This window comes from Pleurodeles waltl, chromosome 12, assembly GCF_031143425.1.
Source record: "Pleurodeles waltl isolate 20211129_DDA chromosome 12, aPleWal1.hap1.20221129, whole genome shotgun sequence".
NCBI lineage: Eukaryota > Metazoa > Chordata > Amphibia > Caudata > Salamandridae > Pleurodeles > Pleurodeles waltl.
In genome coordinates, this window is record NC_090451.1 from 682,095,988 (window position 1) to 682,112,930 (window position 16,943).

Below are 16,943 nucleotides of genomic sequence, written 5' to 3' on the forward strand. Positions count from 1 at the left end.
CTTCCCACCGGAAGCGTGAGACTTCACACTCTGCACCCGACGCCCCCGACTCGAGATCCAGAGAGCAAACACCACAGGGAGGACTCCCCAGTGACTGCGCCCCCGTGAGTAGCCCGAGACGACCCCCCTGGACCCCCACAGTGACGCCTGCAGAGAGAATCCAGAGGCTCCCTCTGACCGCGACTGCCAGTAACAAGGGACCTGATGCCTGGACCAAGCACTGCATCCGCAGCCCCCAGGGCCTGAAGGAACCGAACTTCAGTGCAAGAGTGACCCCCAGGCGACCCTCTGCCTAGCCCAGGTAGTGGCTGGGCCGAGAAGACCCCGTGCCTGCCTGCACCACTAGAGTGAGCCCCGGGTCCCTCCATTGTTTCCTATCAAAAACCCGACACCTGCTTTGCACACTGCACCCGACCGCCCCTGTGCCGTTGAGGGTGTGTTTTGTGTGCCTACTTGTGTCCCCCCCAGTGCTCTACAAAACCCCCTGGTCTGCCCCCTGAGGACGCGGGTACTTACCTGCTGGCAGACTGGAACCGGAGAACCCCTGTTCTCCATAGGCCCCTATGTGTTTTGGGCACCTCGTTAACCTCTGCACCTGACCGGCCCTGAGCTGCTGGTGTGGTAACTTTGGGGTTGCCTTGAACCCCCAACGGTGGGCTGCCTATGCCCAGGAACTGAGACTTGTAAGTGTTTTACTTACCTCACAATCAATCTAACCGTTACTTACCTCCCCCAGGAACTGCTGATTTTTGCAGTGTGTCCACTTTTAAAATAGCGTATTGCCATTTTAACAAAGACTGTATATGATATTGCTCTAATTCAAAGTTCCTAACTTACCTGTGTGGAGTACCTTGCATTTTATGTATTTACTTCAAATCTTGAACTTGTGGTTCTAAAAATAAACTAAGAAAATATATTTTCTATATAAAAACACTATTGGCCTGGAGTAAGTCTTTGTGTGTGTGTTCCTCATTTAATGCCTGTGTGTGTACAACAAATGCTTAACAGTACCCTCTGATAAGCCTACTACCCGACCACACTACCACAAAATAGAGCATTAGAATTATCTAATTTTGCCACTATCTTACCCCTAAGGGGAACCCTTGAACTCTGTGCACACTATCTCTTACTTTGAGATAGTATATACAGAGCCAACTTCTTACAGTTACACTTCCCTGTTCCTTCATTTCTTCAATCTCTTACCTCCTGTCACATGTTCCATTGCTTTTAGGCTAAGTTCCCTCTTTAAAAACACAAGCACACATGCATACATTTCTAAATCTCATAGTGTTTCTTGTCAAGATGCTATGTTCTAGCAAATAAATACCAATGAAGTGACATAAATGTTCACACAATGAACTTACAAGAGCAACCCCTACATTGACTGGTGGTATTGACACTTAAAGTGACTTCACTCTTAGGAAAGCAGTTCTAATAAAGATATCACAGCCTTTTCAACAATACAGCTACCGTGCTTACAATTTATTAACTTGTGGTGCAAAAACGAGTTTCATCAGCTTTATGCCATCCGTTGTTGTAAAATAAGAGCACCTTAATTTTTTTATTCTAGAAAAGTTGTCACTGTACATTTGGAATTCTGAAAATATTACTATATATGCAGCAGTAGACCTCACGTTCGAAATGTGAATGCTCTGTAGTGAACAGGAGTAAGGCAGGAGAACAAATGAGAGTGGGAGAAAACTTGTTTTGGCAAAAATCTTATTCTGTGGCGCCATATTTTAAGTAACAGGAATTGCTGGATAGTAAAAAGGTGGAGCCTCTAAGTTCAGAGGTACATTTACATTTCCTGTTTGCATCTTTAAGGAAAACATTTCTTTAGGATTTCCTTAAAAATGCAAAACAAAACTGAAACAAGAACAGAAACCAGTCTGGGATTGTCTTCACCAGTGGGCATCATGACTGTGCTGGCAATCAATTACAGCCCTTGGTTTCTAAAGCTCAGTCAAGTCGTCGTTAAAGTACAGGTGAAGGGCCTGCATGTACTCGTCGGCATCCATGCTGAGTTCTTCAAACTCCTCGTCTTCGTCGTGCACCCCATTCTCTTCAAGTGTTTTGTCCATGTCCAGGTTGACACCATTGTACTTCCAGGTGTAGCTGGCAGCGTGGCTATTGTAGGGCAGATACCGCTGGAGGATCTCCATGATGGTCTCCTCATTGCACACCTGCGCAAGAGACAAAGGCAGATATGTGAGTCTGCTCTAATCCGTGGCTCCTGGAATGGGCTAAGACAACAGACATGTTCAGTCATTAAAAAACAGTATGTTGACATACACACACATCATACTGCCTTGCATTAATGATCAAAAGTGTTTGAAATATCCACCTAATCTGACCATGTGAAACCCACTGACACTAGTCCCTCCTCTCCTCACATTCACCAGGAACAAATGATTCATTCCTTTTCACATAGCAACCTACTATAGTATAAAATAATGAAGAAACAGATAAGCACCAGGACTTAAAGCCCCAGGGAGAGGGAGATGCTCAGATATCTTATAGCAAAATGAATCTCTGATTAACACGCTTAGTTTTTTTGTTTTTGCCAAGTTCAGCCTTCTGCTTAATAAGGACCAAACTCACTTCAGGCACATAGGGGGTGATTCTGATTCTGGCGGGCGGCGGAGGCCGCCCGCCAGAATTCCGCCCCCAAAATACTGCGCCGCGGTCAAAAGACCGCGGCGGGTATTTCAAGTTTTCCCCTGGGCTGGCGGGCGGCCGCCAAAAGGACGCCCGCCAGCCCAGGGGAAAACGACCTTCCCACGAGGATGCCGGCTCGTAATCGAGCCGGCGGAGTGGGAAGGTGCGATGGGTGCATTTGCACCCGTCGCGTATTTCACTGTCTGCCAAGCAGACAGTGAAATACTTGTAGGGGCCCTCTTACGGGGGCCCCTGCAGTGCCCATGCCATTGGCATGGGCACTGCAGGGGCCCCCAGGGGCCCCGCGACCCCCCCTACCGCCATCCGGTTCCCGGCGGGCAGACCGCCGGGAACTGGATGGCGGTAGGGGGGGTCGGAATCCCCTCGGCGGCGCAGCTAGCTGCGCCGCCTTGGAGGATTCAACAGGGCAGCGGTACACTGGCGGGAGACCGCCAGTGTTGCCGGTCTGACCGTGGCTTTACCGCCGCGGTCAGAATGCCCTGCGGGGCACCGCCGGCCTGTCGGCGGTGCTCCCGCCGACCCTGGCCCCGGCGGTCTAAGACCGCCGGGGTCAGAATCACCCCCATAGTGTTGCAACCCTCATTTAAAGAAAAAGGTCGTAGAGCAAATGTTGATTACAAAATGAGAATTTGTAGATACTTATTCCCGCATACAGCACTTACTCTTCGGACAAAAATGCTAGAATGACAGATTTCTCAAGCAGTAAGGACACAGCTAGAGTTAGGTGTGAGAATAAGGGAATCTGGAGATATAAGGCCACTGGGATGGCAATGTATATCCAGAAAGTTGTACCTTCGTAGAAATGTTCAAGCAATACACACCAATGATGATTGACCTTGTTTACACAGGTAAATATCTTTCAAATACCTAAAGTAACTGTGTTAAATTGGGTGGAAGAGTTCCACACACATTCATAATTAAAAAGGGTGAAGGAAAAGCAATCTCACTGGAAAAAAGAAAAGATTTAATGCGGTAACACACATTTCCTGTAATGATGAGATGAAAGGTAAAATGAGCAGAATTCCAAATTTCAAAACTATGTTAGTGAACTGGGCCCCCATCCACATTGTTTCAGTACACTATTATATCTGCAGGTATCGTCTGAAACTAGTCAACCCTGGTTATTCTCACTCACTCACGTTCCACAAATTAGGGGTCACAACAGCTCTGCTGATGCGGCTCAGTCCTATTTTGTATTATCCATTGCTAAATTAGCACTGAAACCACACAAGGTTGCATCTACAACAGGTAAAAATATCACCCTTGTGAACACCCAACACAATAACATTCTCTAAAACGATAATGCTGAGCACCGTCTTTGTAAATGTGTTAACACGAAATCCAAAGACAGTGTTGATAACACTCAACATACTTCAATTTCTCACCTTACATTGCAGTGAGGAAACAAAAGAACGCTGTAATCCAAAAACAAAAAACAAACCATATTGGAATACTACATACAGAATACACATTAAACAAAGGGGGTTCTCAGCATTATCATTTTAGAGTATGTTACAGAGGCAAGTAGAAAAGTGTTGTGTTTGTGTCCACAAGAGGTTTTATCACGTTGTAATTAATGCATGCATGTTTGTGTGAGACATCAGAATCCAGGATTCAGTGCTTTATACTGGAGCATGTGGCTTTCCACTGACACTTAGGGTTGTGAGCATGGTGGTGGTTTTGGAGCACATTTTTCTAGCATGGTCTGCCTTGAATGGGGACACTGGTTCTTTTTGTTAAAATTCACAAGAATGTTAACAACTGGTATATTTTTACCTGTTACGATACGATGTCAGGAATGTTTGTGTTAAAGCATTTTGTAGTAAAACTTTGTTAGTTACGATCACATCTTATGGGTTTATTACAGTTACTGCTCGAAATGCATTGGGTTTCTACAAGAAGATTGCTGTGCTGATTGTTGATGTTTTGTTGTTCATGGATGTTTTAAGACAAGTGTAATAACACTTCTATATACAATGTTTAATGTTAACCAGAAATACACTGGCAATAATTGTTTAAAGCATTTGTTGAAATTACATTGTTATATTGTTAAAAATTGTTTTCAAAATATTTACTTTTTTGAGCCCACAGGCCGTTTACAATGCGCCTGGTCTAGACTACCGATTAGGTTCTCTAGTGGATTATAAGTGTATAGCTACCAGACTTACGGTGGCGGCTGCCCCTCTCCGGTACCATGCCCTGCCCTACCATCATCTCTCTTTCTTGCACTGCATGTTGAGTCATGGGGTACCTTTTGTACTAATGTGTACCTAGACTCATGCTTTAGAAATCACATACATACCTTCACAGTTTTATGGACTTATCTTTGTCTATTTTCAGGTGGCTACGACCATTAGTCTAGCAAGATGCCCCAGTCCAAGGCACGCTCTCTTTCTCCCTTTTGCATGCCCTGCTTCAAAGACTTTAAATGAGACTGAGTTTGTCTGATGGCCACTACAATAGGCACCCTGCCCAAGCCTGAGAAAAGGTCCACCAGGTAACCTTTCAGGAGGCTGCAATACGTCTCTGGATTAATGGTAATACAAAGAAGGCAAATAGTCAGTTGTGCGTTCCTATTTGCTTTCCCATGACCTGTAATAAGGTGATACAGTAACACTGTAGTGGCCAGCAATTTGAGTGATTGGTTTGGTGGTGACATAATAATACTACTAATCATAATTATTATTATATACAAGACACATCTGAAAGGATTACTATTTAAAAAGCATTACTAATAAAGTAGCCACCTCAGTGAATGTTTTTAATGGTAACATTTTTTATTACAATCACGTGGCAGCCATGTTTTTTTCATTTTATTTTGAGGCACATGTGTGCATTAAAAATAATCACTATCGCGCCACTGAAAAAAAGATGTATTGACTTTGCCAATTCTGTCTTTCTGTACCAGTACTTCTAACATTGACGTCCAGCACACCCAGATCTCATGGAATTCCAGACCAAATAGAAGAACTATCCTTTTGGAGCTATACACTTGATGCACATGTCAGGAATTTCAGGATTTCTTCTTCATCATCTGTTGGGTGCTATTAAAATTGTATGCAAACTTTAATTTTGTAAAAATGTAACTCATATATTGGGATACTTGCTTGACCTCTATAGCATGCCCATGCACACTTGTGGTCTTTCAGCACCTCATTTTGATCAGCATTCTAAACTGCATTTTTTTTTAAATTTCATGACATGCATGTGCATAATGTGGAGACAAGTTTATCACCTAAGGGACAGTAAGGCTTGCAGCATCACATCAGTTTGGGCTAATTCTAGAGTCTGCCCCGACTGTTATCTAATCACCCTTGTACATATCGGGCAATGACTCTTGGGAAACCCTGATGCGATTGAGCTGTCTGTGAATGGCATCAATCTGTTCAACTCATATGACGCTGAGGCTGATGCATCCGCTCTATGCTCACCTGTTTATTCATACTTTAGCTATCATCGCAAATGCTTTCGGTGACAAACAGCTGTGTCTAGCAATATAAGATGGCTAGAGTAAGCTTCTGATCATTACATTTTCTTATGAAGTAGAGCCCTTTAACCATGATAGGGAATTAATTTGCTCTAGCCTCTTCTAAGAATGTATGGCATTCCTCCTGATCATGGAAACCTGTCCAAGTTGTCACTTCAGTCACCATCTGTCCCACAATATAAAGTTAGGCCACCAAATAATACAACTCATAATCTGATCCCTTTAGGTCACTTCCGTTATGCAGACGTTTAAATATATGTAGCATTACTCTCCACTCAGCTGTCACCCAAGAACAGCTGATTCAGGGGCTTAAAGAATAGGGCCTTAATATAATGTGAGATGATTGAATACAACTACATTTAATTATAACTTTGTAGTGTTGCATCTTTATCCTTAGGTCAGATAGAAAACCTCTGGCCAGTAAAACGGAATACAACCTCCACATGCTAGAACATAGATCTACATGTGGCACATATGTTACCTACACAGAACACAGGGGCATCTATAGCCACAGCTACTTAAAGCCTGTATCTTAGAGGAGCTTTGAGATTATATTTATTTCAGTATAGGTATCCAACCAGTCATGATCTGCTGTTCCAGGATCCCTATATTTAGGGTGCCTCCCATCATCGCTAGGCCTGTTAATTGTCTTTTCTGACAGGAACCATTTGTTTGGTGTACAGCAGTTTAATCTGTTTAATTCAGCACACTATGTGGTTCATGAAGTTAAGGCTAAGCTACAAATAGTCACTCCCAAATAATGGATTTGAATGCTTTCTCTGCAGCAAGAGAGAAACTGGATGGTCCCCTGGCCTGTTCTGTATTTCATCTAGGATGTGGTGTAAGCTATGTAGGGCCATCAACATATTTCTTCCTGATTTAAGGTCCACTTGATCAACCCACTATTTTTTAGTGTACTATTTTCAGTCTCAAATGCGATTTAGGATCAACATTCTTACATTAACACTCATTCTGCATTACAAACCGATTGCTGCACCTCAGAACTTACCTCCAACACTTGCTCCTGTGACGTGAGTGCATTGATGACCCGGATGAACCTAGTCTTGGTGGATAAGATTCCCACCTCATATGAGCTGTCCTTCCACCAAGGCCTGCCGAAGCCATTGTCCCAGTCTGTGCGGGGCAGGGAAGGGGGGATGTGGAGGAATCGGCCTTGAGGTGTATAGTACTTCAAGCACCCCGTCATGGGGTCAATATGAGTCTTGATCTGTAATACAGGGAGACATCTCAGCAAAACTTTTTTAGACAGTGTTGAGATCAGACAAGCCTTGGTTAATAAAGAGTGACCGTGGAATTCCAAACAACACTGCCATAAGAGGCAAACATTTACTGTTGCGCTTACTGTTGCAGATAGTTAAATGCTGTATCACAACCAAAGATTAAATGACAAATTTAAACTATTTGGCCCTCATTATGCTAATAGGTTATCCATTCCCACCAGCATCCGGCCAGCATCCTCAGGGCATTCCAAACCACCTCTTATGGATGACATAGGCTAAATTGTTCTCTTCTAGCAGCCAATCAGACGTCTTTGGTCTGCAATACCAATTCTGTGCTGTGGATCCAAAAGGGAAGATGAAGAAAAGGCTTCCTCATTCAGTCAGATTTTTATTTTCAATAGCCAGACTCACAAATTATTTGTGAATCCCAAATGGCAGAGATATACAAAAATGTACAACCTGCTCTGCAACTTATTAAAAAGTTAATACCTTAAAAACATCCAAAATTTTTATTGGATGGATTGGTAAAATTAACAACATTAAACTGGAGTATTTTGCTACATGGTTCTCCAAAAATATTTTTTTAATGGAGCTTGGTGGGGTGGCAGGGAATCAATGGGAAGTAGGGAGGGTGAAAAAGGGCAAATAAAGGAGAGCAACACCGGATGCAAAAGGAGAAGCACACAAGGAAGAAGGCAACATTCAGCGTTGGATGATGGCGTGTTTGGTAGGGGTTAAGCACATGAGGGAGAAAGGGCTTGCAGCACATTAGGGAGAGAGCCGCATGGAGCCCTAGGGGCAACATATCTGGCATGTGGGTGAAGCACCCAGGATAGAAAGTTGGAAAACACATGCAGTCTTATGGAGTTCTTGGCAAAAAATACAAAATGAGTTCCTTAAACTGCAGACTGCTGTATTATTTAAAGTTTCAAGACTCCGACAACAGGCCACAAACCCAAACATCCAGATATGCATACATTTTGAACCTTCATTGCTCAAAAAAATACCAAGCATATTTACAACAAATGACAAAAAGCATGCTATCTTGTTAAAGATCTAGTTTTTTTGCCAAATTTGGCATAATTATGTTCAGCTGTTTGTGCTGTAGGGCAGTTCAAAATCCTCTATGGGACAATGGATTTTTGGACCATCCCCACTTTTTTTCCTCAGCTTCTGCTTGACGGATCACCCTTAAACTTTTCAAGGCAGGAGCTCAAGTGAATGAACTTTGTTTTGGAAAGGTTTGTGAAGTTTTTTCAAATGGCATTAAAGTTACTAGCAAACAAAAAACGCTCTTTGTATGGTACCTTGGTCCCAACTATAATAAAGATCGTTGTAAGTCGATGGGTTTGAGTACATGCAGCACAGTAGTGCTAAAGTTGGATTTGAATCAATAGCCTACCTATATAACACAAATGGCTCAGAAAGTTTATGAAGGGGAGCTTACTTTGTTTGGTGCTAAACATTCCGGCTGCCCAAGCACTGAAGAGACAGCATTGTGAAGTAGACCTTTCTACTGAAGAGTACATGGACTGGGGGTTTGCATTAAAACCAATGGTGGCTTTCTGCTGGTGAACTGAATGGGTGCCGTCAAACTTACAATAATATATCCTGTAAATATACTCACATCTTTGGTCTTCGGATTAAACCAGTGACTGATGTCCTTCCCAGCTGCCTCAATTATAGGCTTCAGTAACACATTCCCTAAAATTCACAAAAGAGGGTCTTTATTTTTATGCCTGTGGATTGACTACAGACAGGGGCGTGTTTTTCTTTTTTTTACTACTGTGTATTGACAGCAGACAGGGGTGTGCTCCTCCAATCAATTTATTTATGAGTCATGAAGACCATCGACTTTTTGAAGTTTACTCATGAGCTACAAGAACACAGATATTTGAGTGCCCAGCTAAATCCGTGATCACAACACAAGACCCTTAGATGCAATTTAGTACATTGAAGATTGTGCCTTTTGATCCATGTCTGTGCATTTGTGTTACTCTCACTTTCCTTCAAATTCACAAGTATTATGTGCATTTAGATAGGTTTGTGTATATTCGAATAAATGAGTGTTTACCTTTTGTGTAATCCAATCCATGCGTGTCTGTCATTTGTACATTTGGAGACCCTGTGTACTGATAATATTTACATTTGTACCCATGTGCATTTGTTCTGTGTATATTCATATCCCCAATTTGCTTATTAACTGTGCATTCAGATCTTGTTGTGGCTATCTATTCTACATTTAAATTCAGAGGTGTTTATAATGCATTAAATTGTAGCATAACATTTTTATAGCACTTACTATACCCTATGTAGGGCACTGAAGCGGTTGCCTAAAGGGGTATCATGCTACACTGGGTAGGATATGTAGTTAGAAGGGTACTGTCCTTATAGTGAACCTATGTCTTAAGTGTTCCCATGCTTCGTGTGATGACCACTGATTAATCGTGTTATGGGAAGAGCATTTCGCACCATAACAGATGATGATGTGTGAGAGATAGATGTGGAGTTTTTGATTTTCAGGAAGCTGGTAGCTTTGAACAGTTCTACACATCTGTTTGAGGTGTTTCTTCCGATCATAGCTCACAAAGTTGGTTATTAAACGGGGTTGTCCTTTCTCAGATTTTTAGTTTGAAGTTTATGGTCCTGAGCGCTGCAATGGACTTTGTTACTGTGATCCCAGATATGACTTGCACTGTGAGATGTCAAGAAGAGTTCATACTAGTGCTTATTATGGCTGTCTGGGAACCACAGTGGTGGACCAAATTGGAAGCATCCACTGGTCAGCAGTACATGCAGATCTCTTCTGTTATTCCATGCCTGTTCAGCTGATGAAGAGTGATTTATTGTTGTGGACTGGTCTGTTACTGAGTGATGGAAACTAACTAAATTGACTATGAGAACGAAAATTGTGTTTCTGTTTTCAAGAAAGCAAAAGGTTTTGTGTACGTTTGCATGGTATGCATCAATCAGTAATTTTGGATGTAATTACTTAATGTTTCCTCAGGTCTAAGCGAACAACTGTAACCAACTTTAAACCTCTAAAAAAGGTTTGCAATATGTTGCCACTTCTTAAGTTATAGTTAACGTTACATACTGGATGTGCAGAAAGATGTGCTAAATATTGTGTGGCAGTTTCTTATCAGGCACCATTAAGAAACAAGATGAATGGTAGTACGACCTCGTGTACAGGGTATGTTTATCAATGTGTACAACACGATATTTAAGTCGATTAAAATATCCTTTTTCAGAAAGGTTTCTACACCTTAATCTTAATCATTTGGGGCCTGCTAAACTGTTGAGAGCTGTTTGGGTAGGGCAGACAGTGATGTCTTTTATAAAACATGGATGGCCAAAAGCCAGAAGTTTAGAACCTACTATGAGACCTTATAATCAGTGGATTATCAGACAAGCCTTGGACTACTGAAGAAACACCAAAACTCCCAGTAACAAGTCCTAACAAAGTTGCCCGTGACTTTGAAGGTCCATTTAAATGTTTGGGTCGTAGCATGCGTTTCATGATTGCCTTGAAGAATTATTTTTCAAAATGTATCTATTTTGAAACAACCAGATTTACCTGTATCTCTTTATTCGCCAACTTCAAATGTTTTAGTGGAGAGGGGCGACAAATTTCTTAAAGAGTGTGTTCAAACAGCAATTGTGACAGGGCATATCGTTGATATTTTTAAGACAAAGGGGTCTGGTCGCATGTAATCACACCACACAGATCGAATGGTATTTCTCCTTTTAGAATGTTAATAAACGGGAAACCAAACTCTGGTTTATTTCTTGATTAGATAATACAAATACTTTGAGACAAAATTAACAAAGAGAATGAACACCAACCAGCAAGGTGCCTGGTAGTGAAATAAAAGACAGGCAGCGATTTGATAACACACACCATGTAAAGGACGGGCAGTGTTCTACAGGTGATTGATTATCAATAAATACACCCAATAAAGTTGCTAAAGGACATTCAAAGTTGCATGCACACGTGAAAGTTGAAAGAGTTGGTAAAGGGGCTATTCTTCTGGAAGGAAACGGGTGGTGGATGAGGAGAAGTTTGATCAAGTTTAGTGCTGAACAAATTTAGATTACTGGCAACCCTGCGGGCGGCTGCTCTCCGAAGAAACCGCCTCCGTCCTTACCGGAGTGCTGGGCAGCTAGAGGGGTCAGGTCGTACACCTTCCCCAGGTAAGACACCCAGAGGTCCTTGGCGACGTTGTGCAAGGACACCTCCCGCGCGCTGTAGAAGCGGGGTCGGCCCGAGACCCCATTGCGCTTCGAAGCTCCGCTTTCCAGGCGGCTCGAACTCATTGCGCGTCTCCGTCACCCTGGCAACCACATCACGCTCTGGCCGTAGGCATAGAAACAGGACTCTACAATAACTCCAAACTCCACACATTGCAAATCTCGCGAGATCAGTGAGCTTCTGAGGAAACGCACTGTTGTCATTTACTGAGACTAGCACTCTAGTTCTGCTAGTGGTATCTTCGTCCTTTCTCTCTTTCTTAGCATCAAGCGCAACTAGTTGAAGGGCTCTGCCGGGTGGTGTTTTTTTCCCCAGAACTGCAGTGGACTACGTATCCCGGCGGCCTCACTCGTCTCGCGAGATTTGTATTGGTTGCCAAGTTCTGACCTGCGGCTGTGGAATCCCCAGACAGCTATGGCCGAGGTCTCCCTGGAGGAAAACGGTTGCAGCGGGCACGGTAGTCCGGTGCCGGAGGTACGGAGGGAATCCAAGGGCGAGATGTGGGCTTTTCGTGTTGTATAAAGGAGTGGTGCGTGCCAGAGCATTTTAGACACCCCAGACCTTCTTAGCAAACCTGGCGATCAGTCGTTTTCTGCAGCTGAGAGATTCGGTGCTGAATTTTTAACCTCGACGGAAATCTGCTGGCTGCTAACTTCAGAAGTTGTAAAGCTTTTTCAGACTCCTTAGGTAGTTTTTGTTCCCTCTCTGCCATGCCTATGTCAGTAACATGGACGAGTTAGGACCTGAAACAAAAAATGCCCATCCAAGTAATTCTGGGACAATTCTGCCCCTTCGAGTGCCTTCCTGATATGCAGGCAGCAATTTCCTAGGTGCGCAGGAAACATGATGCAGCTGTCCTCCATTGCATTACTTTGAAGTGATGCAGGCAGCCGGACACAAAAGGAAAGGACAGTGAAATTATTAATATCTACATTTTTTTCTTTCTTTTTTAAATTCTACAGTACTTCCTAAGTAGTATTTTGCGGTACTCTCTACATTTTTGTTTCAAAATATATTAAAAATATAATTAATTAATTTTCCCTACTTATTGCTATTTTAATAAAATGATAATAGGTATGACGTTTTGAAGCTCTCCTTCTGACTTCTTTAATCAAGTTCATGCCACCTATCTAACTGATGTTTCTTTCAAGTGGTCTTTTTTTTCTTTCTGTTTGTTTATGGTGCAATTCTTTTTAAGAACCACACACTCTCAGAACTCCGTTGGGGGGACAATTATCTAAAAGCACGATGCAGCCTGATGCATCTTAAAGGGTTTAGTTTGAAACAGACCTATTCATTCCATCCAGACCCTCGGGGAAGTCTCACTTTTGTAACATTACTGGACGTGCCATGTTCACTGTGCCCTCAAATCCAACGGCACAACCACTTATGGCCAGCCTTCAGTGACGTGAATAGAGGGTTAGCACTCCAGCCATGGACACCACTGACATTAAAGAGATTTGACATGAAAATACGCAGAGGAACCCACTGCCGACAGTACAGAGAATAAAAACCACATGGGCGCCCAGAAGCAGGATTGCCATGGCACTAGCACAGACTGGGAGTCAGATGAGTGACTTAGGCTCCCACTGAACTCCTGTTATCCACGTGTGTTTAAAGGTTGATAGTTCCCTCTCTCTTCGGTCTCCTTTTGACTGCTGAGGGTGAGAGAGGAAAGGAGCCTCTTTACTCCCATTCAGTTGCTGTGCAGTCAGCACTCCGCCCTGTCCTGCCTCTCTGCCCAGCACTGCAAGGACAGGGTCTCAGGGCGAGGTGGCGCTGCACGAAATTCACAGAAGCAGACGTTCACTTGCTAATGAAACTGTCTTGTAAAGTGAACTAGCGGTGACACAATAAGCTTAGGCCTTCTTCACCACGTTACTGGTCACTTTTGCCAGCTGCCTCTGCATGGAGCCTCTGCTTTTGAGCTCGTGTTGCTCTTATTCAACCGGACATACAACCCTAATCACTGAACTGGAAGACCTAGGCACCTGGATTTCATGGTTTAGAAATGATGTATTCGATGCAATGCTAATGGTTATGATTTTAGTTGGGTAAGTCCACCTCTTAACCCCCCACCACCTCCCATTCCTAGTCTCTTTCCCCCTCCCCCCCTCCCACGTGCAGATATGTATCCCATTGCTTGATTGTAATAATTAATTATATGGATACAAAAGTATATTAAAAAGAAGAAAAAAAAACAGCCAGTCTTCGAACCTTGGCTAAACTGGATACCATATTGATATTGCCTCTGTATGTGTTGTGTATAAAAGCAACTTTGTTGCTCTCATTCATGTTTTTGCAGGACTCTGATGGTGAAAAGGAGGATTCCCCGTACCTCCGTGCCCGCCAGAAGCTAGAGGAGCTACTGAACAAAAACATGAGGATTCGTATGACAGATGGGCGCACGCTTGTTGGCTGCTTTTTGTGCACCGATCGGGATTGCAACGTCATCTTAGGCTCTGCACAGGAGTACTTGAAATCCACAGGTTAGGCTCTTTGCTTGTGTTGTGTCTTCATTTCGAATCTGAATCGGTTTTTGATACATTGATGGAGTGTTGCTAGTAGGTGGGGAAAGATTGCAATGGACTTAACATGACAGCCAGTGAAAGTGGCCAATCAAGGTAGGAAGTGAAATAAATGTTAATTTACCTTTCAGTCAACCATCCTGCTTCCTTAGCAGAACTGCCCCTCAATAATTTAGGCTTCGTTAAGAAGTTTATTTAAGGGACTCTTCCAATATAATCTGCAGTTTTCATTTAAGGTTGTAATCTGACTGCATCCATTTTTTTCGTTTCGTTTGGGTCTCACCTGATCCCTTTGCATTGTGGCACTTCTGCCCTAGGCTTACATGTATGGGAATGTTGCGACCACGGTTGAGCTAGGTCTTTTTGTGTAGGTGGAACCCAACTGGAACCTCAGTTTGTATGTTGATAGGAACCTCGCTCCAGTTCTCTTCTCCAAGATTTACAAACAGGAGGGTGGTTCTTGGTCCAAACCTAACATAGTCTCTTGAAACCACTACCTTTAGCCCCAAAAAGATTACTGGGTGTAAGTAGGCCCTAGTGCAGGCCCAGACTGGCTTATAGGGCAGTACCCAACGGGCTGGTCAGATAGGTTAGTGAATGGGACGGGTTTTCACTGTTTGTGGGCCTACAGCAAGTTCAAATCCACGCAGTCTTCCATGCCTTGCAAAACACTTATACCGTGTGCTCAGAACTGCCTGATTTACATTTTGGACACGTAAACAAGAGTGAAACCAGTTTCTCCCTATTTGTAAATATCAGTCTCTAGTACCATGACGATCACTTACAGTTTTGTCACCAAAACTACAATGTAGAAGCTGCTAGACCTCAATCTTTAAGTCACACCTTCATGCACTGGTGGCTTTTTGTTTTCCCACTGCTTTATCACAAGTATGCCCCACTGTAGTGAATGGCAGAGTAAACCCCCCAGAAGGCTTATTATAGGTTCAGAAAGCACCTTTGCTAAAGGTTGCTAAATTATTTCCATTCTTGCTGGAATTGAAGAAGATTATATGTTCTGGCATTTCCTTCACTTGAAATTACTTCTCGTATGTCTTGGTGCTGACAGATCATGCCTGCATTTCGAACCTCCATGGGCATCTGTTCTTTATTTTAGCTTTTTGTTGTTGGCAGTCTCCCCTGCTCTAATCCAGGTGCCTGCAATGTTGGGGGCATGTTGTTGACAGCTGGTCTTCTCGAGTTCCAGTTAATTGCAGAGGACGGATCTGCTTCTGCACGAGGTCTTGAGAAGTATTTTTCAAGTCTCCCAGGAGCTGATGCATCATGTATTTAAATACAAATCAGTTAATATGTAATGAGGCTCCCTTAATAAGCATACTACAGATCCTTCAACAAAGGCATCAATTGCCCCCGTCCCACTTCCGTTGCTCTTCGGAATGTCACTGCAAGATCACATACCAGTTAGGAGAAGTATTTAATTTTCGTTTAATGCCCTTGACCTAGACAACACTGATCAGTTTGAGGGCACACCTCCTGGCCCGCTCCAATGGGTGTACATGCTCCTATACCCTGCTTGTACTTCCTCCAAATGGTGCTTCATGCTTGTACTTCAACCTTAGGATCAACTTGGGTGAGGTCAGATGGATTTGGAAAGGGAAAGCAATGGAGAGGAAAGTTGTTCAGAAGTTGCAGATGGTGTTCAGGGGTGGGTGATGCCACCAGTCTGTGCGAAGCATTTCCTTTATTTGAAATTTGGAGAGGAGTCCAAAGAGGGTGACACCACAAAATGAAACCTAATTTAGCTGTGGGCACTCACCTCTTCGTTACATTGCGACTGGCTCACACAGTGTTTGAGCTGCATACAGGACTGGGAAATTGGTTAAACTACACATGCTTGTCGTTCATTCCTGAACTAATAAAGACATTCCGTGCAAGAGTTGCAGGGAACAAAACGAGCGCGAGAGGAAGGGTTAGGAATACCAGGGATCTGTGATAGATGGCTGGATAACCCCATTCAATTGGGGGGAAAGTATTGTGGCTGTCACTGCCAGAATAAATCCATACTGCACACAGAAGCTGATTTATTGTAGTTAAATGTCCTAGAATGGAAAACTAGTAGGTTAGAAGCGGTGGCTAAGAGAGGTTAAATGAATGTTGTTTTTATGCTTAACTGAACTTGCCAAAGCCCTTGCTGTTGAATGAAGTGCTCTTTGTAGAACCAGCTCACGGATTCAACTGTTGTTTCCTTGTCTCCAGATTCCTTCTCTGCCCGGGAGCCGCGGGTGCTGGGCCTGGCGATGGTGCCCGGGCATCACATTGTGTCCATAGAGGTGGAGGTGGAGAGCCTGTCCTGCCCACAGTATCTGTAGCTGGCCAACAGGTGCCAGAGCCACAGAAGAGCAAAGCCACAGCCGCGTGGACAAGCTGTGCTGCACTGGTCTACATAGTGAGACGCGCCCCCCTGTGCCGACTGATGCCCGGGAGCAGGGAACGGAGAGGCAGAATGCACATATGCCACAAACCCACTCCTGGCCCAGCTGCAGTTTAAGTACTAATGATGTTTGGCACACAGCTGCATGCAGGGATTGTTCCAGAGAGCACTGACCTTTCAAAAAGGCCATTTTAAGCCATTTCTATCTATTGTTTTCATATGAGATTTTGTCTGGTTGAATGTGCATATGCGTTTATTGCTCTTTTTTTTCTAAGCTGCTAATATATTTCTGAAACAAAATAAAATATTTGTAAAGTTTTCTTCTTCTTTTTTTTTTTTTTTAAGCTTCATTTATAAATTTGTCATT

General features: G+C 43.3%; 2 protein-coding genes across 2 annotated transcripts; one reads left to right on the top strand and one right to left on the bottom strand.

The window, feature by feature from the left end:
• Nucleotides 1-1,451: 1,451 nt before the first annotated feature.
• CYB5D1 (cytochrome b5 domain containing 1) lies at nt 1,452-11,774 on the bottom strand. Its single transcript, XM_069218669.1, has 4 exons — nt 11,556-11,774; nt 9,035-9,111; nt 7,176-7,394; nt 1,452-2,183 (listed from the first exon to the last, which is right to left on the bottom strand). Exons 1-4 carry the CDS (start codon nt 11,722-11,724, stop codon nt 1,953-1,955), a joined length of 696 nt encoding a protein of 231 aa, XP_069074770.1. The 5' UTR covers nt 11,725-11,774; the 3' UTR covers nt 1,452-1,952.
• A 208-nt stretch (nt 11,775-11,982) lies between these two features.
• NAA38 (N-alpha-acetyltransferase 38, NatC auxiliary subunit) lies at nt 11,983-16,896 on the top strand. Its single transcript, XM_069218672.1, has 3 exons — nt 11,983-12,133; nt 13,965-14,148; nt 16,402-16,896. The coding sequence occupies exons 1-3, from the start codon at nt 12,074-12,076 to the stop codon at nt 16,512-16,514; spliced, it is 357 nt and encodes a 118-aa protein (XP_069074773.1). The 5' UTR covers nt 11,983-12,073; the 3' UTR covers nt 16,515-16,896.
• Nucleotides 16,897-16,943: the final 47 nt, after the last annotated feature.

Coding starts and splice junctions, on each gene's coding strand:
- CYB5D1 (XM_069218669.1), bottom strand. CDS start 11,724: ATGAGTTCGAGCCGCCTGGAAAGCGGAGCTTCGAAGCGCAATGGGGTC. Junction 7,395..9,034: donor TTAATCCGAAGACCAAAGAT/GTGAGTATATTT, acceptor CCTGTATTACAG/ATCAAGACTCATATTGACCC. Junction 2,184..7,175: donor CACAGGAGCAAGTGTTGGAG/GTAAGTTCTGAG, acceptor TCTCTTGCGCAG/GTGTGCAATGAGGAGACCAT.
- NAA38 (XM_069218672.1), top strand. CDS start 12,074: ATGGCCGAGGTCTCCCTGGAGGAAAACGGTTGCAGCGGGCACGGTAGT. Junction 12,134..13,964: donor ACGGTAGTCCGGTGCCGGAG/GTACGGAGGGAA, acceptor ATGTTTTTGCAG/GACTCTGATGGTGAAAAGGA. Junction 14,149..16,401: donor GGAGTACTTGAAATCCACAG/GTTAGGCTCTTT, acceptor CCTTGTCTCCAG/ATTCCTTCTCTGCCCGGGAG.